The 25520-nt window shown below is 59.0% G+C and overlaps 1 protein-coding gene and 1 pseudogene across 1 annotated transcript; one reads left to right on the top strand and one right to left on the bottom strand.

Moving 5' to 3' along the window:
* PADI6 (peptidyl arginine deiminase 6) lies at positions 683–19656 on the bottom strand. Its single transcript, XM_018054709.1, has 16 exons — positions 19547–19656; positions 18662–18845; positions 16767–16839; positions 14158–14222; positions 12652–12760; positions 11764–11886; positions 9903–10093; positions 9554–9657; positions 7353–7464; positions 5886–5993; positions 5529–5683; positions 4683–4839; positions 4454–4577; positions 3390–3460; positions 2200–2361; positions 683–1167 (listed from the first exon to the last, which is right to left on the bottom strand). Exons 1-16 carry the CDS (start codon positions 19636–19638, stop codon positions 934–936), a joined length of 2064 nt encoding a protein of 687 aa, XP_017910198.1. The 5' UTR covers positions 19639–19656; the 3' UTR covers positions 683–933.
* On the top strand, positions 19637–25512 carry LOC102174173 (annotated as a pseudogene).

Below are 25520 nucleotides of genomic sequence, written 5' to 3'. Positions count from 1 at the left end.
CCCCATCTGGCAGTGTGGCGAGCTGTCCACCAGGGGGCACCTCGCGAACTCTGTTCCGCCTGAGTTGACAGCTTCTCCAGGCCACCTGCCTTGCAACACCTTCCCTGTGAGGCCTCTGGGATGCCAGCTGCTTTCTGTACTCAGATCAGCCCCTCCCATCGACCCCACCTCATTCCTAGTGTCTGGACTGCTTGGAGCTTCCCGGGGGCAGGGCAGGAGCAGCTGTGGTTAAACCTCAGCATCTGCATGGCCACAGGAGTCGGCCCCTCTCTCTTGGACACTGCAGGCTTCCTAGGGACAGAGGCGCAGCTTGCCCTTTAGAGGCTGTACCTGCCCACCCAGGAGACCGGAGCCTGTCCCTGCTGAAGCCCACTGTCCATAAGGCCCAGGGTCAGTTTCTTAGGACTGGCCCCCAGCAGCTCCCACCTGGCCAAAGGGAAGCCCTCTCCCTTCTCCCAGCCTAGAGTCTCCCGTGCAGTTCAAGCATCGAGATCCACCAGGGAAGATGACTGTGACCCGAGCCGAGTCACTTACTGCTCCAGGCAGCTCCGAGGCAGCCTGGCCCCCAGCCCTTCCCTGGGGTAGCCTGGCCCCGGGGTGTCCCAGCTGTTCCACTTCCCATCCTGAGCGGTTAGCCCCTGTCCCCACCTCCCCCCCGCCCCAAACAAGAGCACGGCCAAGATGCAGTCAGAACAGCCAGGACTTTAATGGGCCCTCAGTGACTTCTCTGCTGAAGGCCATTTTCCAAGCTCTCCCAAGGGGCTCAGGCTGCCAGCACTGCCACCCACTGAGCAACTGGGAGCTGGAGGCGCGTAGGGTTAGGAAGGGGGTCCCTGAGCAAGGCATGTACCAGACGCTGTCAACCAGACGCTGTCAGGTGGTGGCGGTGGGCCTTGCGTGCCGGGCAGGGCAGGGCAGGGGCGCTCAGGTGGTCTAGGGGACCATGCCCCACCACTTGAAGGCAAAGGGCACCCGGCGGATGCTGGCGCAGGAACAGAAGTCTCCGATCTCGGTCAGGTAGCAGTCGAAGTCGTCGATGAAGGTGCACTGGAAGCCCAGCGGCTCCAGCAGCTGGCAGACCCGCTCCTCCAGGCAGCAGGCGCCGCTGACCCGGGGCCCGAAAGGCTTGGGGATACCCAGGTTCAGGCCCATCACGACCATCTGCAGCTGTGGGGGCGGTTAGGTGGGTCAGGCCCGGACAGGGGTCAGAGTCGTCGCGGAAAAGCCCCCCAGTCTTCTAGGCTTCAGCTGTCGGGGGTGGTTAGGTGGGTCAGGCCTGGACAGGGGTCAGAGTCGTCGTGGAAAAGCCCCCCAGTCTTCTAGGCTTCAGGGAAGGCCACGGGGTTCATTCCGTGCAGGGAAAACCCAGCTGCAGCTGGGCTAGACCAGGTCCCCAAGCCCGTGCCCAGGCAGGCACCACTCACCCCTTTGAGCAAGCCTCCCCACTCCGCTGGACCCTCCAGTGACTCCCGCATTGCTCAGCAGCAAGACCAGAGCCCTGCCCAGCCGAGGCCCAGCTTGGCAACGTCCCCGGTTCCCCAGTACTGCGCCTCTCCCCGCGCCTGTCACCTCGCCTGCCTCTGCTGGAGCGCTCTGCACCCCCCGTTTCGCCGTTGGGGACCCCACACCTTCGCTCCGGCATCTCTCTTCCTCAAGCGCAGCTGCTCCCACCGTCACCCACACCTCCCTTCCCCCAGGGCCAGGGAAGTCTCCTACATTCCACACCCAGAAGGCCTCACTGGTTTTGTAAAAAGAACCATTTGCGGTTGAATGCAGGTCCTGCACCCCCAGGGCTGAGAGAGGCCTGCAAGTGTGTAAGAAATTGACAAGTGTCTCAGGTTTTTAGGCGCCTCCAAGAGGAGTCACAGTGGTAAGAGACAGGTCAGGTGTAGACCACGGTTGGAAAAGGCTTGGCCTAGCAGAGGTCTCATAATACCCACACTGCCAAATTCCCAATTCCTGTTCTAAATCAGAGGGTGCTGCAGATACATGGAGACTCCACGAGAGAGACTCTCTGTGGTCTTGTGCCCAGCAGATGGCTCAGCCCCTTCCACCCTGGTGTCGCCCAGCCGGGCCCCGCTCACCTGCTCCCTGCAGGGCTCTGCCCTAACAGGGGGGCCGCCCCTTCCTCTCAGGCACCCCTGTCTGCGGGGTCCCACCTCTAGTCTAGCCCCGAGGCCGGCCAGCCGCAGCCCTCACCAGGTCGGGGAAGTAGGGCCGGGCGTAGAGCCTCTTGGTCTGCTCACTGGGGGGCGCGTTGGCGATGTGCTCCAGGCAGAAGAGCTGCGGGATGGGGATGATGTCCTCCTCTTGCAGGCCCAACTCCCTCTTGAGGATGCTGCGGTTCAGGTGGATGCACTTCTGCGGGGGGCAGGGGGCCAGGGAGGGAGGGCGCTCAGGCGCAGCCCCGAGGAACTGGCCGCCTCGGCAGCGGCTGCGGGCAGGGGTCCGGCCCTCTGCAGCGGCGCTCAGCGCAGACGCCTGGTGTCTCAGGCCCGGATCTGCCAGCTCATCAGCACTGGGCCGGCCGGCTCCTGGTGCCAATTCCATGGTAGCGTGGGGGCCCCTTGGGCTTCGATCCTGGCTAGAGTGGGGGACCCGGGCGAGGGCACAATCGGTCCTCAGATCGTTGTCAGGCCCTTAGAGACAGAACCAGCAGTGGACCCCCGGGCACCTCCCTCCCCAGACCAGCTAATACCCAATGCCTGAGCCACCTCCCAGGTTTATGACAAAGGGCTCGCGACCCTACGCCCAGGGTGCGTGTCACTAGGACTCAGGGGAGCTGTTCGGACACCCACCTGGCTGCTGCCCACCCTGCAGTGCCCAGAAGCTCCCCCTGTTTCAAAGGTCAGGGTACAGTGCATGCCTTGGCTGGGAGCCCTAAGGACTCAGTGGGGCAAGCGGCGTTGTGCTAATGGGTGACCTTGGGCCCGTCATTGCCCTTCTCCAGGCCCTGGCTTCCCCATTAGAGGTTGTTTAATTTCTGGGACATCTGATTCTCATAGCTCGTGATTCACGTTTTCAAAGATTTGAGGTACTGGGCAATTTCACCCAGGAAGAGTCAAGAAGGCCCTGGGGTGCTCTCTAGAGCTCAGCGCTTCCTGGAGAAGCTGGGGGTGCTGAGAGAGCCCTGACTTTGGTCCAACACTAGCTGACTTTGGTCACCCTGGGGCTCAGGTCAGTTTCCCAGCTCACTGGCATCAGCTCTGTGCGCCTTGCCATCCGTGTGGACAAGGCAAGGTCACTTCATAGGGTCACTGTGAGGACTGGAGTCGGGCGTTGTGCGTGACGCTTGGTTGGTTATTACTGTGCAGTTAGGGACCCATTGCCGAGGTGGTCCTGGCCTTCCCCCGCCTTTTAGAGCAGGTCCCCCCATCCGTGGTCCGTACCTCGGCATAGTCATTCTGCTTCCTCATCTTTTCATCAGCCAGAAGTTGGTTGATGGTAACGGCCTCCCTCCCTGTAGGAAGGAGGAGAGGGCAGGCCGGCTGTGGGTCAGAGCTGGGCAGACTCCCGTCCTGGAGACAGCTCACTAGTTAAGCTGCCGTGCCAGCCAGGGACTATGGCGTGTGGCCCGACTCATCTCCAGGGGACCATTCTAGGTCAAATGTCACATCTGGAGACCCAGCAGGGTCCATCAAAGGCCAAGGAGGACTCCCGCCGCCACAACCGGCCCCTCCATCCCTGGCTGGAGTCGGGGAGCCTACCACAGGCTCTGAGGCAGGCAGTCTGGGCCAGGTTAGCAGCCCGCGCCTGCCTGGGCACCTCCCTGCCTTCCAATCTGGCTGCCTGCTACCTGTGGTCTCGACTGCGTTATTCAACTTTGTTCTTCAGTTGCCCAACTCTGCCATCAACTGAGATAACAGAGTTATTGGTGTGTGACAGGTGGTTCGTGCTCAAGGTCACCTTCGCAAGTCCTTGGACCGTGAGATCCTGAGCCCCACCCCAAAGGCTAGTCTGGAATTCTGCGTTTCTAGCAGACTCCCAGTTGGAGCGCTAAAGCTGCCGGTCCTCAGGCCACACTTGGAGGACTACAGCAGCACCCCGACCCCCCTTTCTAGGCTCCCAAAAGGGACAGGACAGAGCTGCCCTGGCAGCAGGCCCCACCGTCTGCCCACTGCGTCCTCCTGAAGGGCGACCAGAGGGCCGGAAGTCCCCGTGCCCAGAAACTTGTCCAGCCTCCCCAGAGAGGTCCAGAGGCTAGCGTTGGTAGCATCTGGTTTGCCCCTGGAGCACGGAGCTCCCCGCCGCATATATCCTAGCAGCCTCAGCCGTCCCAGGGTTTCTGGCTGATCTGCCCGTGCTAGTACCACCAGAATTACCCTGAAAGGGAACACAGCGTTCTAAGATGGCACGCTTTATGCTCCCATGCCTCCCGAGGACCCCTCCCATCGGGAGGGACAAAGCGGAGGTGGCTGTCTAGGAAGGACACGGGGGCCCGGGGCTGCCTTACCGTTAGAAATGAGCTGGTCCTTCCTAAGCCCTTCAAAGAGCATCGCGTCTCCATAGCCCTCCTTCTGTCTCTCCTTGAGCAGCTTGTAGCAGGAGCTGGGGCTGGCCAGGAGCAGCCGGAAGTCCTGGGGAACAGAGGAGGGGGGGTCGGGTGCCAGCTTCTCCTCCAGAAACTTCCAGGAGTCTTTGGAAGAGGGTGGGAGACATCCCCGCCTGCCCCCGACACAGACCTTTTTGCCCTCCACCTTGTACTGCATGGGGATGAAGCACATGAACTCGCAGGCATGGCCGGTCATCAGCCAGTCGGAGAAGAGTTCCACCGGGGCCTGGACTTGCTGGGCACGGAGGAAGTCCTGGAGGCTCTGACTCATGTTCCGGGAGTCCTTGCTAAAGGGAAGGTGGAAAGAATAGCCCGGGAGGCGGTGTGGCCCAGGTTGGCGGCCAACTACTCGCTGAGAGCCAGGCACCCTCCAGGTAACACGGTGCGCTAACCACTGGCCAGGCTGTACCGGGGGCAGGGGGTCGAGGTTAAGAATCTCTCACTACCGCACAGCACAGGGAGCGACATTCGACATCCTGTGATAAGCCGTAATAGGGAAGAATATGAACACAGGTCTGTATAACTGAGTCGCTTTGTGCAGCAGAAATTAAGACATTGTATATCAACTGTACTTCCAGAAAAATTGAAACTCTCTACTCTGGCTCAACTTGGGACTGAGCCAAGGGCTTCTAGAGGAAGCCTGAGCCCGGGGCGCAGCTATTTCCTGGCTCTGTAACAGGCGAGCGGCCACCGAGAACGCTAGCCTCAGCTTCCTTGGCAGTGCGTCCCGCTGGGTCAACAGGCCGACCAAGCGGCGCGTGCTTCATTTGAAACCCTGGAAATCGCCGCTCGGAATGAGCAGCTTGTCTGCTGTTTCCCCGCTAGTCTACGTGAGGGCTCAGAGGGCGTGACTTGACAGGTGAAGGCCCAGAGCAGATGACCCGTTGAGTTCGCCGGGAATCAGGAGGACCCAGGCGAACTCTGAGGGTCCCTCCCCTTGGTTTTAAGGCAGCCACCACCTGGCCTCCTGCCTCACCTGGGGTAAAAGCTGCTGCCGATGAGGACCCTGCCCAGAGGGTACTCTTTTCCTTGGGCCTTCACAGGGGGGGACACCATCAGTTTCCCAATGATGTCTATGCTGGCCACCGTGTGGTCCTGGGTGCGCAGAGTCAGGTAGCCAACCCCAGGGCTCTGGAAGGAGACCCGGCCAGGGCGGCCGTCAGGAGAGAGGGGCTTCAAGCCTCCGTCTTACCCGTTCCAGGCTCCCTGTAGAGTCCCCCACCCCCACCCCCCAGACGCCACCAGGGCCCTCTCCCCGGCACCCATCGCGTCCTGGCAGGCACCAGACCCGAGAAGGCGGACCAAGTTCAGATCAGTCAAATCGAGCCCCCACCAGTGAGTATTTCATGGGGAAATCGTCAGGCTTGGCAACCCGAGGGGTGTCCAGGACCAAGGAGACGGTCTTGTGAGGAGCCTGGGTATAGCAGAATGCCATTTCATCCTGGAGGAGACAGGGGGACAGGGGGAGAGTTTCTCTCGCTCCGTCAGCTACTCTCCCATGTTGTTTCCCAGCCACAGTGCCCCCTCTACACAGGCCCCCTCCGGGTACAGAGAGACGCCCCCGGGCTTCCTGCAAACTCCTGCACAACCCTCAAAACCCTGCGCAGGCATTCCCCTGCCTTGGGGCTTTCCCTGACCAGTCGCTCCTTTAAAACCTGATGAGTCACCCAAGACCCTTCCTCCTCTCATCTGCACCCTCGTCCATGAGCAGACCTTGCTGGTTTTATTTCCAAAATCTGTTCCCAGTGGACTCCTCTCTGGGACTATTCAGGGGAAGCCACCTGCTGTTGACGGCCTCTTGCCTGTGTGACCGCAAGACCCTCCAATCAGGGTCTCTTCTGTTCTTGCCCTCCCTAGGGTTGGCTCTATTTCTCAGCCAGAGGGTCTCTCCAAAACCTAAGTCAAGGACTTCCCTGGTGGCCAGTGGTTGAAAGACTGCACGCTTCCCCTGCAGGGGGCACGATCAGGGAACTGAGATCCCATGTGCTGTGCAGCACAGCCAAAAATAAGAATAATTTAAAAACCTTAAGTCAGAATATTCAACTCCCCTGATTCATACCTTTCAGTGTCACCTTGCTTGGGACCGGCCTCTTCCCTTCCTTAACTTAGCTTAATATTTCCCCAATAAATGAAATTCAGCTCTTACCTCTGACGACTGTTGGCTCTGGTCTGGCCACACCAGCTTTTCTGTTCCACACGGGGTGGATCTCAGCTGTATCTGTGCCCGAAGACCTACTTCCAGTCCAGTCCACCCCCACCCCAACCTTTGCACAGCCAGCTCCTTCCCCCTCGGCTTGAAGGTTGTCCTGACCGCCTACACCACCGAGGCTGATCTAGGGACTCATCTGACCGTCTCATTTTCCTGCTTTCACAGCGCTTAGAGTTCTGCTATGGTGAGGTCAGGGCAGAGGTCAGTATTCTTTCATCTCTGCTACACAGAGCGGGGCTCGGTTGTGAACAGAGAACCGGACCTCCAAAGGCTGGGCCTGACACTTCGTGCTCAGCCAGGGTTGAGCTGGACCCTGTAGCTGGAGGTGTCAGATCCTCGGAAACCTGGGGCTTCGGGCTGTGTGGTCTGTGGTCCTGAACGTGAACATTCTGGAAGGGGAGGAGGCTGGACCCTAAGCTCTACCCTTAGTGGCTAGGACTTGGGCAGGTCATTTCATTGGCCCCCGCTGGCGTCCCGAGAACAGGGCCGTCCCTGGTCAGTCTTAGCTCCGCTGGAGGGTTGAGTGACGCTGGTGAGGTCTGCCGTGTGTCACTCATGGGATCGCCCCCGCCCCTCGCCACGGGCTGTTACCTGGAGCCACCGGCCCAGGCGGTTGGGGTCCTCGTAGACGGATGCCACCTGGCTGTTGCTCCTCTCGCTCAGCTCCGTCACCGCGCTCACGAAGCCCTGGACCTGCAGCTCTCTGCCACGGGAGACGCGCTGGTCTGGGGAGGCCGCTGAGCTCTCCTACCTGCCGTGACCTCTCAGCCCCAGGGGAAGGGTGCCCCTGCCCTCGAGGGGAGCAGAGTGCTGTCCCCCCACTCACGGAGCCCCAGCTGGCACGCCCAGGCTGTGCCCGGCCCAGCCTCACTCAGCCCAGCTCACGGCGAAGTCAGATCAAGAGTCTAGCATCAGCATCTGCTCTGGGGCCCTAGGATCGGCTCGCCCCTGCTCTGCAGGCCCCTCCACCCGCTGCCCAGCGGTCTGCGAACCGCCTCAGTCTACCCAGGGGCGGTCTCTTCTCTCCCCACAGTGGCTGCATTTTTTCCTCGAGAAGCCGAGTGCCCCCTTGAGATGGCCGTGCGGCTGACATATTCACAGGGGTGTCGGGGGTGGGTCCTGAGCCCCGAGGCCTCGGTACCACCGTGCGTAGCCCCAGGCCGACAGGCCCACAGTGCGCACCTGTTCAGTGCTGGAGAGAACAATGGACCTGAATCGCTCTTCCACGCCAGTGTTCCAAAGGGACCTATTTCTCAGTTCTACACAGACAAGACTACAGGGAGCGAAGCAGCTTGCTAAGGTCTGGAGCGTCTGAGGTGCGTGCTAGGGAGGAGACGGAGCCCCAGTCCCGCACACCATCTGCGGCAGAGTGCCTCCCCCACGGGCGGGTCTTTAGATCAGAGTGTCAGCAGCGCCTCCTGTGAGTGAGCTTCTGTCTTCAGATACAGAAGGCACAGACAGACCTGGCACCTGGAAATCTGTTGTCAGGAGAATACCTCAAGCTCTTCCCTTCTCCCTTCTCATTCTGAAGCCTGGCTTTCCTCAGCAGACCGTACTCCCCTATCAGTCCCTTCCACGGCAGAGCTATTTCTATCCTACCCCTCCACCTGGTTTGGAGGAGGGACGGAGGTCCTTGCCGTAAGGTGCTCCATCCAGGCCACCGTGACCTCTTCCGAGCCTGGACTTGACAAGGTCTTCTCTCTGCCCTCCCATCCCAGTGGCTCCCAGATCAGCCGTCCAGATCCAGCACCTCCATCTTCCCCTCCCTTTGTCTGCTCCCTGGGTCCGCAGCTCGACCTCACTGGGATGCCCGCCTCTCAACCGCTTTTATTCCCGTCAGCCCACGTCTTTGCCTTTCTCCATATCCGACGTCGAGTCTGTGATGCCCCATATCAATCACATGCTTGTCCTTCTCCTTGGGCTTATCTGCCTGGAAAAACCCCCCGCCCTAGTTGGATTTAGTTCTGTTTATTCTTCTCTAGAACTCTTTTACTAAAAACAGTTGGGGAAACCCCCATTCTGGCAAGTCTCTAAGTTGGCAACTTCACCAGGTCCTTGGCACCAGACAGCCTCTCACCACCGGCACCTCCTCCAGCCAGTGCGTCCCGCTTTCCCTCCTAGAAAGTGGGCGGGCTGGCCACTTAAGGCCATGTGACTCGTCTGTTCTTTTCCCCTGTAAGTTTTCCCTTCTCTGCTGGATCTCACCTATTACCATTATTTTTTGCTTCCCTTAAAAAGAAAAAAAGACAGCTTTCCTGGGACTTCCCTGGTAGTCTGGTGGCTAAGACTCCGTGATCCCAATGCCGGGGCCCTGGGTTCAATCCCTGGTCAGGAACTAGATCCCACGTGCCATAACTAGAACCCGGCACAACCGAATTAAAAAAAAAACCCAGTGTTTGAGGGTCTGTTGCAGCCCCAGAGGCCACAACCTAAACACGCCCAGCCCTGTCCACCTCGCCCTGTCATCCTGCCTGCCCCTCTCCCCACCGTCTCCTGGTTGCTCAGGCCTCCTTGCTGGAACAGTCTCCGCCTTACCCTCTGTCCCTTTATTAATACCTGGCTTTATAGCCCTCCATCCTATGGGGAGCCATGCTGTCTGCCTCTTGGTAAGAGCAGACAGGGGCCGCTGTGGTCACTGATACAGCCCCCTTCATTAAGTAACAAGCCCTGGGTGACCGTCTCGGGGGAAGGAGTTCACCTTCCCGGTGACAGGTCCAGTCACCTTTACCTGCCCTGCCGGCAGACATAGCAGTCACAGAAAGGGCCCGGCCCAGGCAGCCTGGGTCTCTTACCTGCACAGGTACACCTCCAGAGGCATCTGGGTGGTGGGAGCAAAGATGCAGGGGGCCACCCGGAACAGCACTGTGTCTTTGTACAGCACAGTCTCTGGGACCAGCTGCGGAGCAAGACGAGGTCCCGCTCGTACCTCGCCGCGATGGGAGCCCTGGTTCCCGCCCACCCTCCCCACTTCCCCCAGGCCTCCAGCTGTTCAGCTCAGAGCAGCCCCCTGGGCCCTCACCCGAAGGTGACAACACCCCAGCCCCACCGTGCCCTCGTCTTCTGCCCGGCTGTGTGAGGTCTCCTTCCTCCACAGTCCCTACCCCGAGGGCTGCTTGGCTACTGGGGGGGGGGGGGTCATACCGGGTCTTGAGACTCTTCCACCAGGGAGGCCGAGAAGGAAATCAAGCCCGAGAAGCTGGCGGATGGAAACTCTAAGGCTTCAACATAGAAGGTTTCCTTCAAGGTACCCTTCCTGTCATCCCACTGGGGCGCCAAGGTGTAGGTGTGCTGGTCAGGCCCCAGAACCAACTCGAAGGCCGTGGAACCATCATCTGGAAGGAAAGGAGGGCAGAGCACTCCCGATGGCACATCTTTGGGTCGGAAGCCAGGCTGGGAGCCCCAGCAGAGGGGGCCAGGCTGGCTGTGCCCCTAGGTTCCTGGTGTTTGGGGCTCAATGGATACCTAGATGTTTGTTCATCAGTGAGGACCAGTTGCTCTTTAAAGACCTGCCGGGGGGTGAGACTCAAAAAAACACCTGCCTTCAGGAAGTGAAGGCGCATGGTGGTTCTACACTTTGACCCACTTGGGAGGAGTGTCATAAGTCTTCAAGGTGAGACTGTTCAGAGACAGGCTTGGGAGCCTCATCCAGTACAAGTCGGGCCACCAGCCTCTTGCTCTGGCTTGTAACAGCGATCACCGAGTGGGGCTGTGGCTCCCAGGTAGACGGGCTCCAGGCGGCTCAGAAGAGCCTCATCGCAGGCGCTAGGCATGCCGGCTGCAGGCTTGGCCTGGGTATGCGGCGGGCCAGCTGGCCACCCCAGCACTGGGGACACACCTGTACGGCCCCCTGCTCCTGTCTGCCTGCAGGGCCCCTCACTGGCCCGGCCCAGGCCGTGAGGGGGTGGGACTCCCCCACATCCCCGCAGGGCCCCTGCACAGGGGTCTCAGCGGGTGTGCTGCAGGGCTGGGGTGTGGCTGCCCGCGCCCTGGTCTCTCCCCTCTGCCGGGGCCTTCTCTCATATCTAGAAGCGTAACCGATTTCCCTATGGGCTTCCCTATATACCGGTAAGGGGGGGCTCGGACTCACTGGCAACCTCGCCCCTTTGGGGGCTTAACAGCCATCCGTGTCACACAGAATAGGCAGCCAGGGACTTCCCTGGTGTCCAGGTGGTTCAGCATCCACCTTGCGAGGCAGGGGACACCGGCCCGACCCTCGGTCAAGCGATTAAGACCCCACATGCCGTGAAGCAGCCAAGTCTCTATGCCACCACCCCTGAGCCCTTGCGCCCCAGCCAGGGAACCCAAGCACCGCAACGAGAGTGCCCGTGAGATTCAGCAAAGACCCGAGAAGGCCAAATTAAAACACAAAAAAGGCAGCAGCAGGACCAGCCCCAACAGCTACCTTCACTTGGAGGCCCCTCCTGCTCTTGTCCGCCCGGGCCTGGCCCTGCTCAGCCTGGCTTCCCCTGCGCCCTCCCCACCTCCATCCCAAGCCCCTGCTTGGTCCTTAGCTCTCTGTCCATCTGCCCTGGGCTTTAGGAGCAGGCAGCACGCTTATCCTTCCAGAGCTGGTGCCCTAGGGCACAGAGTAGGCGCTTCCTTGAACCGTGCGGCTTTCTCCTACCTTCCGTGGACCACTGGCCTGGAGGTGGGGCAGATGCCCTCTGATCTTCGATGGTACGTCTAGACCACCTCTTCGTTCCTCAGGAATCTCACCCCTCTGATGGGTACGCTCTCAGATAATGCCACCTGCCACCTTCCTCTCTGTACCTGACTACCACCCTCCAACCGCCAGGGCCATCGATGATGGCGGCTTTCATGATGGCGTCTTCGTTTCTAGAACCATGTGGGCTGGGGGCAGCAGGCAGAGGGCCTCAGGGACACACACCCAGCTGCAACAGACCCTGAGCTGCTGCCTTAGGTCCCCAGCAACCTCCTGCCGGGGACTCTGCCCGGGCCGAGGATGGCCACAACCTGCCCTGACACGCTCACACTCACTCACTTTGTGGCCGGTAGACTCTTGCCTTCTCCGACTCTTCCTTGGAGGTGTGGAGCACCACCCGGTAATTCTTTGTAATGCAGCTGGGCCCCTGAACTTTCAGCACCATCTGGGACAAACTCTTTACTTCTGAATAAGAGAGAAGGAAACAGTTTAGGGGCTTCTAGAGGCCAGAGCTCCAGGGGTGAAGGGGGCAGTAGGGCTGGGGGTCGGGGTCTTGTGTTAACACTGGAGCTCCAAAGACCCCTGACCTCCTGCCCTGGCCCAGGCCTGCGTCACTGTCTCTGCCGCTTGCCTCCCACATGGCCACAGGCAGCTTGCCATCCTGCGGGCCACCCCAGTGAGGCTGGCAGTTACCCTCTCAGTTGTAAGAGGCAGAGAGGTCCCCACAAACTCCTAGAACAGGGCCTGGCACAGCTGGTCAGCAAGGGTTTCCCTCCAGCTTTGGTGTGAACCAGGACACCCCATTCTACAGCTGAGACTTGGGATCCACGTCATGATCACAGGTCAGGACACTGTCCGGACACTCAGGGCCCTGCTCCCAGGCTACGAGCGGGTTTTCAGAAGTGTCTGGCCTCCACCTTGCAGGTTCTTGTCTAGCCTTCTCCAGCACCCATTATGACCTTTGTATGACCCCCGTTTTACAGGTGGGGAGACAAAACCAGGAAAGTTCACATACTCAAGTTCATGGCCAGGAAGTAACAGCAGTTTGTTATCTGACATTAGAGCCTGTGTTCTTGCCTCGGGGCCCCTTCCTGCCCAGTTCAGTCCGTTGACAAGAGGCTCGAGGGCCCAGAGCAGGGTGTCAGCTTGGAGTCTGGTTTACTGCGAGGTGGGGCAGAGCCCAGGGAGGGGAGGGGTGATGGGCCTCCATCAGCGGCCCGTTCTCACCTTCAGAGGAGAACACCTTGTTCTTGTCCACGGGCTGGCCCGCGACAGAAGGGCTGCAGTTCACAAGCAGGATGGCACCCCGGCCACCGGGGCCCCAGACCCAGGTTTTCTGTAAAGACGACAGGAACACTGGCTCAGGCCGAAGCCAGACGCGTCCTCAGCCTTACAGACGCTGCTCCACCTCGGGGCAGAGTCAAGCCTTCCTCCAGGGCGAACCCTTCAGAGTCCACTCAAGAGCCTCCAGAATGGGCCGGTAACAGCAGGTAAGAGGGCTGAGAGGAGGGAGGAGGTCTAGAGGTAGGTTGCCAGTTCCAGCCTCGGCTCAGGGTCATAGGAGGTAGGGTTTGAGGAGAGAAAGTGCAACTCCCTCAGTCGTGTCCAACCCTCTGCGACCCCCTGCACTGCAGCCCACCAGGCTCCTCTGTTCACGGGGTTCCCCAGGCTGGAGCGGGTCGCCATGTCCTCCTCCAGAGGATCTTCCCGGCCCAGGGAGCAAACCTGTGTTTCCTGTGGCTCCTGTAGTGGGGGTGGGTTCCTCACCAGCTGAGCCACAGGGGAAGCCCTGTGGGTTTGAGGAGACGTCCCCTCTGAGGGGAGAGCTGACCCTTTGGCCTACCTGGCTCCATGACCAGGCGAGGATGGCAGCCTAGTGACACCTAGTTACTGACATTTTAATTTTTTGAAAGTGTTAGAAATTGATGCCACCCGTTCTGATTTGAATTGATGCTTTTGAACTGTGGTGTTGGAGAAGACCCTTGAGAGTCCCTTGGACTGCAAGGAGATCCAACCAGTCCATCCTAAAGGAGATCAGTCGTGAGTGTTCATTGGAAGGACTGATGCTGAAGCTCTGATACTTTTGGCCACCTGATATGAAGAGTTGACTCTTGAAAAGACCGTGATGCTGGGAAAGATTGAGGGCAGGAGGAGAAGTGGACAACAGAGGATGAGATGGTTGGATGGCATCACCGAATCAATGGATACAAGTTTGAGTGAACTCCGAGAGCTGGTGATGGACAGGAGGCCTCATGTGCTGCCGTCCATGGGGTTGCAAAGAGTTGGACACGACTGAGCAACTGAACTGAATTTGACTTAAGAGACACTATAAGACCTCCCTAGTGGTGCAGTGGCTAAGTGTCTGTGCTCCCAAAGCAGGGGGCCTGGGTTCGATCCCTGGTTAGGGAACTAGATGTTGCAGCCAAGACCTGGCCCAGCCAAATATATATGTGTGTGTATATATATATGTTATAGAGACACTGGACACAGGACTTTCCGGCAGTCCAACAGTTCAGCTTTCACTGCAGGCATGTGGGTTCAATCCCTGACTGGGGAGCCAAGATCCCATATGCCGTCCCAGCCAAAGAAACCAAAGCATTAAAATAAAAACTGAGAAGTAATATTATAACAAACTAAATAAAGACTTTAAAAATGGTCATTAAAAGATAAATCTTAAAAAAAAAAAAAGAGCTACGAAGGCCAAAACGAGTCTGCGGTTGCTTCCAGCCTCACCTTAGCCTGTTTGTCAGTCGCCTCAAAGCGCCCGCTGCGGTAGACGTCCACATCCAGGGAGAGCTCTGCAACAGAGGAAGGGGTCTCAGCCATTGAGACCTGTGGGACGCAGCCTCTGGGCTGAAGGTAAGGACCCTCCGGATGGCCTAGGGCTGGTGTTAGGATCCTCCAGCCTTTGGGGCAGGCTGCTGGCTTAGAAGAAACTTCTTCAGAGGTAGACGGTGTCTCGTGAGCCAGCCTGGAGGGGGCCAGGCATCCGTGGGTCTCTCCTAACCTCCTGGGGGCCCACAGAACAGCTGCACTGTGGTCACAACGCCGTTTGTGCCTCTTGGCTGCTTCCCAGGTGATGCCTACTTGGACGGCCCACCTCCCTAGACTTCAGGAAAGCTCTTGGCGCTCTGAGTCACAGCCAGGGCTCAGTACGTGGGAATTCCAAGCCCCTTTAGGGCTGAGGATCTAGGCTTCTGCCCAAATATCACCATAGAGGCTCCTCCTGGGTCTTTATTTCCCGCCTCCTGCCCCCTGCTCTGACCCTACTGATTGCCTGTGACTTTACCCCAGTTCATAGCTCTTGGCATCTAGGATGCTATCTCTCAGCTGGAATGTCAGGGCCAAGGAACAGCCCTCCCCTGCTGCCATCCACTTAGCGAGGCCTGCTACCAACCAAGTACTGTTCTAGGTCCTCGGGGTAGGGCAGCACACGGGACGAGCCTGGCTGCTTTGGCCTCAGGGACGCGTGCGTGTCCCCGTGCACACACAGCAGTGGCAAGCGGTGAAGAAACAAAACGCACGTTATGTTCGAGGGAGAAATGCTGCGGGGAACAGGGGCCAGCGGGCTGTCTCAGTTTCAGATCAGAGAGGCTTCCTGAGTGTGAACAGAGGCCTGCAGGAGACAGGAAGTGACCCGTGTTAGTGTCTGCGGTAAAAGCTGTTAGGATGAGAAGCACACAGGGGCAAGCTCCAAGATCAGAGGCCAGAGTACCCAGAACAGGATGAGCAGAGTAAGAGAAAGAGGCTGCGGGTCAGAGGGAGCCTGGAGCCAGGCTGGGCGGGCCCGTGGGCAGTGATGATGCCAGCTTTAACCCGAGCATGGGCAAGCAGGAGCAGGCTCTGATTCGATGAAACGTTACCTGACAGCCTTCTAAAGAGGGGGCCTCTCTAGGGGCCGAACTGACCTGCAGAAGATCAAGGATGGAGCAGGGAACCCCGTTGAGGGCCTTGCTGAGGGCTGATCAGTGACCCAGGCAGAGGTGACCAGGCTTAGGCCAGGCTCAGAGCTTCAGAAGCGGCAGGTGGCTGGACCTGAGATAGACTTAAGGTAACCCGACAAGATTCACAGTCAACATGGGGCGAGAAGTCAGGGCGAACCCAAGGGCTTGGCCCTGACCAGCTGGAAGGATAGAGCTGCCATCGAGCCGGGTTCCAGGACTATTAGGAAAGAGACGTCTGGGGCAGGGGGAGTCAGCCCAGTGTTATTCGGTGTGAGACTTTGCTCAGACCCTCAAGGAGCTATGTTGGCCGGTAGGCCTCCGAGTTTATGGGAGACACTGGGCTAGAGGGTTGAGTCATCCGTGGGCTGTCTGAGCCTGCAGCACTCTGCCAGGCGGGTTGGGGGCATGAGTGTAGCCAGCGAAGGATCCAGAGCCGGAACCTGAGAAGGAAAGGGCAGCCGTGGAGGAGGAATCTGGGCACAGGGTCTCTGTGGCGTTCCAGGTGAAATGGCTCAAGAAAGGACCACCAGGGCCACGGACACTGCAGAAAGGTCCAGGGGGAGGAGAGTGGACCACTGAGGCGAGGGCAGTAGAGGCTGTCTGGTACCCTCGGCGGTGGGCATCTGGTCTGAGCAGGTTCACGGGAAGGTGAGGAAGAACTAAGGATGCAGAGAGGCGGGGGCGGAGTTTGAAGACACCATGGAATTAGGTCTAAAGGCAGATATTATAGCTAGTTCCTCAAGAGAACAGGCGCCACAGCTTGTTTCTATTAAGGGAATAGTTTGTTCCGGAACAATCTAAAAAAGGGCAGGGACTTCCCTGGCCGTCCAGTGATAAAGAACTCTTCTGCCAACACAGGGGATACGGTTCAATCCTCGGTCCCAGCGGGTCCGCGTGCCGCGGGACCTCTGAGCTCCTTGGGCCACAACTACCGAGCCTGAGCTCTGGAGCTGGTGCTTGGCGACAGCAGACGCGCCACCGTGAGATGCCTGAGCCCTGCCCCTGCTCCCGCAGCCAGAGAAAGCGGGCACAACCACGAAGATCCGGGGCAGCCCGAAATGCACACGAGACTTTGTTAGAGAGCGCAGCGGAGGGCAGGAGGGGAGGTGGCTTGCTCCACCAGTAAGAGCTGCTGATGGAATACTCGTGAATGAGGGAGAGTTTGTCATCGTTAAGCTCAACTTGGGACCAGACATCACCGACTAAAAGAGAGGCCGTCGTAGGGCCCCGACACGGGTGGGTGTGGACGTGAACACGAGGGGTCCCGACGGCGAGAGCGAGCGAGGCTGGCAGAGCAGCGGCTGAGCTTTGAGGGAAGCGGGCACCGAATGAGTCCACAGGGGCCTCTCATTACAGGGAGAGGCCCTGCCACTCCCCCTGGGCCCGGGGGACACTCACCAACGCCCGTGAGGTGGAGCACAGCCGTGGCCACGGGGGTGTCCTCCTTGGGCTGGTGGTAGAAGACCAGGACCTGTGGAGACCACCCGGGACCCCCGGGGCGTTAGCGGATGGGCCGGGGACAGGGCCCCGTACCCGGCTCTGGCCGTTTGCCTTCGGTCTCACGCCACAGCTTCTGAGCTTCCAGTGACTCCCGGGAGTGAGCACAGGGTCACTGGGCTGTTATAGCCCCCAGGTGTGACACGCCACGACCCTCCACCAAGCCCTTCCACACCGAGGCCTCACCACTGCCCGTCCAGGCGGGCTCTAACCACAGGGCAGAGAAGTCAGGACTGAACTATTGGCCAGTAGAAGGGGTGGAACAGGACTTAGGATCTGGGCTGTGCAGCTCTAGAGGTCAAGCTTTAAGTTGCCCTCCATGTCCTGCCTGCTACACCACCCCTCCTGGGACCCCACAAGATGGGCCATGAGGATGTGGGGCCTCCAATGGGCCAAGCTGCCCAGAAAGAGGCCGCCGGGGGCGGGGGGTGCCTGTCCTGGGTCTCACAGCGACCTCTGCTTGCAGAGGAGTCTTTGTACTTTTGAGAAAGCCCTGCCCTTCAGCCTCTGGCCTTGACCACAGGCCTTCATCACGAACCACAGAACTAGCCGTTAGCTGGGGCCCGAGGTAAGCGTCCGAGTCCTGGTGCTGCTGGAGGCGGAGCCCTGGGCAGAGACGCTTCTCAGGTGCTCTGGGCTCAGCTGGGCCACATCACAGCCTCAGTCCTTATCTGAGATGCTTGATAAGTGTCCTACCCGTCTCTTGGGCTTCCCTGTGGCTCAGCTGGTAAAGGATCCGCCTGCAATGCGGGTCACCTGGGTTCAGTTCCTGGGTTGGGAAGATGCCCTGGAGAAGGGTAAGGCTACGCACTCCAGGATTCTGGCCTGGAGAATTCCATAGACGGTATAGTCCATGGGGCCGCAAAGAGTTGGACACAGCTGAGCGACTTTCACTTCACCTGCCTGTTGGTGAGTCACCTGCCCTGGGCACGGGTGTAGGGGGTGTGTGTACTCCCCCTCAGTCATCCCAGCTTAGCCCCTGCTGACTCTCCTCTGGAACGTTCTGGCAAAAGTCCCCCGGTCCTAAACATGCCTCCCTCAGCTGTGCTGCCTCAGCCTCACACTGGGGTCACCTGGAGCTATGAGGCTCAGAGGATGGTTTGGTTGGCTGGGGCCGAGGCCTGGGCATCAGGTGATTTTAATTACTCAGCCGCCACTAACCGCTCAGATTCAGCTGAGCCCATTGCACGAGCTGAGAGTCCATCTCTCTGCCACGGGTCCCATCAGGGCGGCATCCTGCCCAGAGGATAGGGCATGGGCTTGGGCTTGGATCCTGGGTCTGTCCTGTTAGGGTGTGGCTCCGTTTCCTCACACATGAGCAGACGGAACGCCGACCTTGGGAAACGTGATTCGATACCTGGTACTCAGCATCAGACCCGTGGTAGCTCTTAAGTTTCATCAAGAGGCTCCATATCTGAGAGACCAGCCTTAGCCAAAAAGCCCATCTGAGTCCTACTGCTGAAACTTTTTAGGCCAGACCTTAAAAAAGCTAATTTGGAAGCTAGTGTGGTGGTCAGAAGCGTGAATGGGGGAGACAGACACACCTGAGCTTGAATCCCTGCTCAGCCAGTTATTGGCCTGGGCAGGGTGCTTCTCTGACTCTGTGCCTCAGTTTCTTTGTCTGTAAAATGGGGTCACAGTTTGGCTGCAAGCACTGAATGAGATCAGACAAAGCGTTTGGCTCTGAATTTTCAGACTCTGCGCTCAGGAGGCCCCAGCTGCCAGGAGGGAGCCCCCAGGGCTTGCGTCAGCGCCTCCCGGGAGAGCTGCCCTCACCTCCCCCCCCCCAGGCCTACCTTGCCCTCGTCCTCCGCGAAGTTGGGGGACGTCATTGACACCAGCACGTCCGTGGGGCACGACAGGGGCCAGCGGGGCGCGGCCGGCCCCTCCCTGCTCTCCACCGGGTCTGCGCCGCAGACGCGGACCACGACGCCCAGAGACGCGTCCACGGAGAAGGACTCACACGCCGGCGGGGCGCACCTGGGGGCCGGGGAGCAGACAGAGCTTGGCGCACAGGAGCCCCAACTTCTTGGCCCGGAGCGCAGCTGGAGGGGGTGCCCCCAGCCTCTCTGCTGCTGAGGCCCCCCAACTCACGGTCAAGGCACTTTTGGGTCCTAACACATCAGCCTTCCCCTCACCACATCCTGCTCCCAGGACCTCCGTGCCCTCCCACGACAAGCTGCAGCCCAGACCCCCGCCTCCCGCGGATGCTCTGGAAGTTGCTAACCTACATCTTATTCTTGAACGCCCACCTTCCTAGGAGGGGAGGGCCCCTTGTCTGAGCCACGAGGGATCCCTACGGGGGAAAAGCAAGGCCTGGCAGGTCTGTGCCGGGGCCGGGGGAAGGCAGGGGCCTTGAGAGTCACCTCCCACCGCAGCTCCAGCTCACAGGAGCCTGCTTCATCAGTCTGCACGGCCGCCTCGGGGGTCATCCTCACCCCTTTCATGGGGAAGGGGACCGAGAGAGGGCAAGGCACGTGCTTCCAAGGGCCCACAACCTAGGAGCAGCAGAAGCAGGACCGGGAGGCCCTTAAAGACCCGACCTCGGTTCCTTGAGATGGGGCAGGACAGCGGGGTAGGTACAGAGCGAGCAGTTAGCCCCCGACTCCCGCGTAAGCCAGGGGTGCCCCAGGCAAGGAGCCTCGCCAGCCTCCCTGCCCGGACCTCTCCCAGCTCCTCACCCACTGATGTCTAAGAAGAGCTCCACGCCCAGCACACACACAGCATGGGTTGGGCTGTCCAGGGACAGAGGGACGATGTTCCGGAAGGCCATGGCACGGCCCTCTGGGCTGACCACCCCACCCGGCAAGACAACCTCTGACAGCCCCGAGGCTGCGCCCACCGCCCGCCCCTCTTATGGGTTCAGGGGCCTCCAGCCCGCCCCCTTGTTAAGGAGGCTGCAGCAGCTGCCGGAGTGTAACTGATTTCCTCCGCAGAGGTTTGCTGGGAGGAGAGGCGCTGCTGAGGTGCAGCTGGGGTCAGAGCCGGGGCAGCACCAATTCATTAAGCAGCTAGTGCCTGCAGCTCTGCAGGGGCTGGGGCTGGCTGCCTGGAGCTCTGGCCTCCAGCTGGAAAGCTGGTGCCTGGGATTGGTCAACCTGGCCTTGGCGCTGAAGGCTTAACTAAGCTGGGAGCTGTCAGGAGCAAGGATCTGTAGCGGGGTGCGTGGGGCGCTGGTCAGGAGAGGGCACGGGGCAGCCCCTCTAGACTTTGGGGCCTCGGTCGTAAGGTGTGGGTTTCCTGGAAAGTGGTAAGTGATGGACCAGTGGTTCCCAGGGCTCTGAAGCTGACTAGGAGATGGCGCCTGTGAAAGCCTCGAACCCCTGGGGATGGTCCAGGCAGCTGCGTGCCCTCCCCAGGGGATTAGGGGGCTCCTTGAGCACAGCTGTGTCATCAGCGCCCAGCAGGGGGCGGGCAGGGATTGGTGGAAAGAGCGGACGAAGGGCCCCCGCTGAGCAAGGTCGCCAGCAGCTCCGTATCTCCGCCGAGTTCACTGAGCCAAGAAATGGGGACACCTGCTCTAGCCCACGAGGCTCGCCAGCGAAGTTTAAGACTTTAAGTGTGGGTTAATCCAGCACTTTGGCCACCTCATGCGAAGAGCTGACTCATTGGAAAAGACCCCGATGCTGGGAGGGATTGGGGGCAGGAGGAGAAGGGGACGACAGAGGATGAGATGGCTGGATGGCATCACGGACTCGATGGACGTGAGTCTGAGTGAACTCCGGGACTTGGTGATGGACAGGGCGGCCAGGCGTGCTCCGATTCACGGGGTCGCAAAGAGTCAGACACAGCTGAGCGAATGAACTGAACTGAACTGAACTGAACTGATGGTTCTTCTTGAATACATATGACAGGCACATGCGTCCAAGTTCAAAAGGCGGCTTGCAACACAGTTTCCCTCCTTCTGTCTCTCCCGTTAGTTCCCTAATGTGGAGGCAGCCAATGGCATCGGGTTCTTCTAAATCTTTCCAAACAAACGTTACAGGTCCCCAAGCCAACGGGAACCTATGTCCTCCCTCCTCTTCATTTCTCTGCTGCTCAGGGCTCCATACCTTGCTGCTTACTTCGCAGTGTAGCTCGGAGGCTCTTCGTATCATGTAGGTATGAGGCGTGTAAGAAGCACCCCGGCCCCTTTTATGGCTGTGTAGCCTTCCGGGCGAGTCTGCCTCACCATGCGCAGGCATTTGTCCCGACCTTTCGCCCTGACATGATGTTGTGATGATTAAGCTGTGTATAACAGCCGGGGGGGACATAAACTGGGTACCGTGTGAAGGTCACTCAGTGAGCCGGGCTTGGTGAATTTGAGATTGAAAGAAACACAGCCCTTTGTTGGAGGTTTTAGCTTTGCAGTGTAACTGTCGGGAGTGGCTTTGTTCTGGGGGCTCTTGCAGGCAGGGGGTGGCCAGGAAAACTCTAAAATTTTAGCCCCTCAGGTAGGAGGCACCAGCCATGTGTAAGCTCACACTCCAAATGGCTCACTCACACCCAGCCATCTGCTCACACACGTCAGCCAGAGGCTGGCTGGTGGGTGGGGTGGTCTGACTCGGGAGGGCTGGAGAGGGCGGGGCTCAGGGCTCTGGAGCAGAACAGCTCAGGAGCTCAGTCCCCCCCACCCAGGGGCAGCCCTGCCTTGTGCGGGGGGCCCTCGGCCGGGTGCAGAGACACCTCGGGCGCGAGAGGGGCTTGGCTGTGTCTAGCGCAGGTCCTGCATCCCCTCTAGGGGATGTTTGCTCACCACTGACTCCCCAGCACCCACAAAACAGCCCTGGACACAGTAGGTGCTCCATGCACTCTTGTGGCCCCGAATCACTAAATGACCCCCAACCCCCTCCCCCTGCCGGACCAAAATAACCCAGTGGGCTTCCCCAGGTCTCCCAATGAAGTGAGGTGTTTGTGACCTTAAAACAGCTCTGCGTGGGTCTCCACACTTCCTCGCATGCTCACCCCATGCAGGAAGTCCTGCCTCAGCCCCGCAGTGACACTTCTGCCTCACTCTGGGGTGGTCAAGTCCCAGCGTCCCTGGTGGACTCCATGGTATTTGGGGCGAGGGCACTAATTCCCCAGCTGCTGCAGGCGATGGCTTCGGGCTGCTCACAGCAAGTCCCCCTCCTAAAATCATCTACTGCCAGTTCCAGAGGTCATCATCACCCAGCCTTGGAGGGCAGCTACACCCACCGTGGGGAGACAACGGGCAGGCTGCTTGTCTCAATTCAAGACAACTCTGAGGACTCAGCCCCAGAGCGTCCCGGGGGGTTTCCCAACCCTCAGTGGCCGCTGGATCCCAGCTCATCACCTCCTGCTGCCCCCACCCCCACGCCCTCCCAGGTGTGGTTCCTAAGAGCACCCCCACAGCCCACCAAAAACCTCCTGCGAGGAAGCCTTCATTTCAGAGTCTGTTTCCAGGAACCAGACATAAAACAGTCACCAAACAATCTCAGTTGAGAAGTTTGAAAGTTGCTGTGCAGCGCTCAGTTGTGACTGTCCAGTCAGAGCTGTGGTTTTCCCAGTAATCATTTGATGTGAGAGTTGGACCATAAAGAAGGCTGCTGCTGCTGCTGCTAAGTCACATCAGTCATGTCTGACTCTGTGCGACCCCATAGACGGCAGCCCACCAGGCTTCCCCGTCCCTGAGATTCTCCAGGCAAGCACACTGGAGTGGGTTGCCACTTCCTTCTCCAATGCGTGAAAGTGAAAAGTGAAAAGTGAAAGTGAAGTCGCTCAGTCGTGTCCGACTCTTGGCGACCCCATGGACTGTAGCCTTCCAGGCTCCTCCGTCCATGGGATTTCCCAGGCAAGAGTACTGGAGTGGGCTGCCATTGCCTTCTCCGAAAGAAGGCTGAGCTCTGAAGAACTGATGTTTTCCAACTGTGGTGCTGGAGAAGACTCTTGAGAGCCCCTTGGACTGCAAGGAGATCAAACTAGTTAATCCTAAAGGAAATCAACCTTGACTATTTGTTGGAAGGACTGATGCTGAAGCTGAAGCTCCGATACTTTGGCCACCTGATGCAAAGAGCAGACTTATTGGAAAACATGCTGATGCTGGAAAGACTGAGGGCGGGAGGAGAAGGGGACGACAGAGGGTCAACAGAGGATGCTGGGAAAGACTGACGGCGGATCAACAGAGGATGAGGTGGTCGGATGGCATCACTAACTCGAGGGACGTGAGTCCGAGCAAGCTCTGGGAGAGGGTGAAGGACAGGGAAGTCAGGTGTGGTGCAGTCCATGGGGTCGCAGAGAGTCGGACACAACTGAGCGACTGAACAACAACCCACTCCGGTATTCTTGCCCTCTTGCCTGGAGAATCCCATGGACAGAGGAGCCTGGTGGGCTGGAGTCCACGGGGACGCAGAGAGTCAGCCCCAACTGAGCGGCTAACAGAAGGGCTGCCCTGGCTTCCCAGTGGCTCACTGGAAAAGAATCCACCTGCCAGTTCAGGAGACCCGGGTTCCATTCCTGGGTCGGGAAGATCCCCTGGGGAAGGAAATGGCAACCCACTCCAGTATTCTTGCCTGGGAAATCCCACGGGCAGAGGAGCCCGGCGGGCTACAGTCCATGGGCTGCAAGGCATTCAGACATGACGTAGTGACTATACAACAGCACCAGGGGCTACTCTGACCATCAGCTCCTGTCTCCAGCCTTCTGCAGCCTCAGGGATCTGGCGATACGTCCAGCTTTCGTTTGCTGAGCTCAGTCGCTGCTCCAAGCCGCCCTACCGGTCAGGTCTGGGGACAGCCTCACAGCAGCCTCCTGTTGTGCCCGGCCCCTTCTGTCCCAGCAAATCCCGAGGAGGGCTGGGGGGGTGGTGCGGATAGCTGATTGTGTTCAGAGAAGCCCATGGTGAGCTGGTGTGTGAATCCCTTCCTCCTCGGTCCGGTGAGGGCAGACGCTCCCAGTGACCATCCTCCCCACCATCACGGTCTCCGCGCCCCCGCCTGCAAACGGTATCTCTGGATGTTTTCTAAGCCTCCCAGGCTCTACGCAGCTGAAATCTGGCCTCGATTTTCAAGACCTCAAGTCACTGAGTTTTATTTTCTAGAGAGGAATCGAAGTCCAAAAGTCACGGTCATGAAAGAAAGCACTTAAGAAGGACGCGGTGGGGAGGCATCACCTCATTCCACAAAGCCTGTGGCCCCTACTCCGCGCCGCGTGTCTCCAGCAGGAAACGAGGGACAGGGGCCGCTGTTCGGGGCCTTCACGCTGCCGGAGTGGGACCGACAAGCGGGAGGGTGCGCGAGGCCGCAGGCGCTGCGCGGGGGACAGGCGGCTCTCCCGTCGCGCGTGCCTTCTGTGCGTGTTGCTTCTTCTCTGGGCACAGCGTGAATGGGAACCCGACTCTGAGGCTGCACCTTTGCCCTGAAACCTGGTAAACGACACTGCGTGGTCTACGGAGAAGCCTGAGGCTGGAGGCACTGGACCCCTGCTGCTCTTTCTGCCTGCCGTCTCTGATCGGTCTACACTCACAGGTTTATTTTTTATCATGAATTAGGAATGCATGTTGCTGTTTAGTGGCCCAGTCGTGTCCGACTCTTTGCGACCCCATGGACTGTAGCCCCCCAGGCCCCTCTGTCACTGCGATTTCCCTGCAAGCAGCTGCAGGACGGTGACGCGACGTGCTGTGTTCCTGACTGTCCAGCAGGACTGCGGAGCCAGGGGCGAAAGCGCCGGCACCCACCCCAAGAAGGGGAGAAGCGCGAGAAGACGAAGCGAACCCCCCCCCAGAAGATTGGAAGAGCTGTTTTGAGCTACTTCTTGCAAAATCCCTCCTCTCCTGGGAAGCCCAAAACTGGCAAGAGAAGCAAACAGCAAGCCTTCATTAAGCCGTCTCCCGAGGAAGCGCAGCTGTGGTCAGAAGCATTTGAGGAGCTGCTACCCGGTAAATATGGTCTTGCTGCATTCAGGGCTTTTGAAAAATCTGAACTCTACGAAGAAAATACTGAATTCTGGCTGGCCTGTGAACACTTCAAAAAAAACCAAGTCACCCCAAAAGCAGTCCTCAAAAGCAAAGAAAATATATACTGACTTCATAGAAAAAGAAGCTCCAAAAGAGATCAACATAGCCTTTGAAACAAAAACTCTGACTGCCCAAAACATACAGGAGGCTCCCTGCGGCTGCTTCACAAGTGCCCAGAAAAGGGTGTACAGCTTGATGGGGAACAACTCTAATCCCCGTTTCTAGGAGTCAGAATTCCACCAGGACTTGTGTAAAAAGCCACAGATCACCAAGGAACCCCAAGCTACCTGAGATGAAAATGGGAGCCCAGGAACAGTGGCCATTTCATTTTTTTCCTAAGGGGAAAGGCTGTCACCTGCAGAAAAGACTGTGCTTGAATTTAGCCGGGGTGTCCAGGAAACGCCGCTCAGAACTATTGATTCAGAGCAGGACAGTGAATCAGGAAGCCGGTCGCCCTATAGGAGAAGCTGGTCCCGGGACAGCTGTAACTGATGGGCCCCAGAGAGAGAGAGTGGTCTAAACGCGCTGTGTCTCACACTGGCGAAGCTGGAGCTTGAGACTGGGAGGTGACAATGCAGGACTACTGGTCCAGAAGCGTTTACAGTCAGCAGGCCCGGGGCTACGTGGCCTTGGCCGGCTGGCTGGACATCTCCCCTGAATCAGTCCTTGTTGCCACACAGTGGTTTAGATGTAGTTTCTTTAGT

Source organism: Capra hircus, chromosome 2, assembly GCF_001704415.2.
Source record: "Capra hircus breed San Clemente chromosome 2, ASM170441v1, whole genome shotgun sequence".
In the NCBI taxonomy this organism is placed as follows: domain Eukaryota; kingdom Metazoa; phylum Chordata; class Mammalia; order Artiodactyla; family Bovidae; genus Capra; species Capra hircus.
This window is presented reverse-complemented; position numbering and strand designations above follow the sequence as displayed.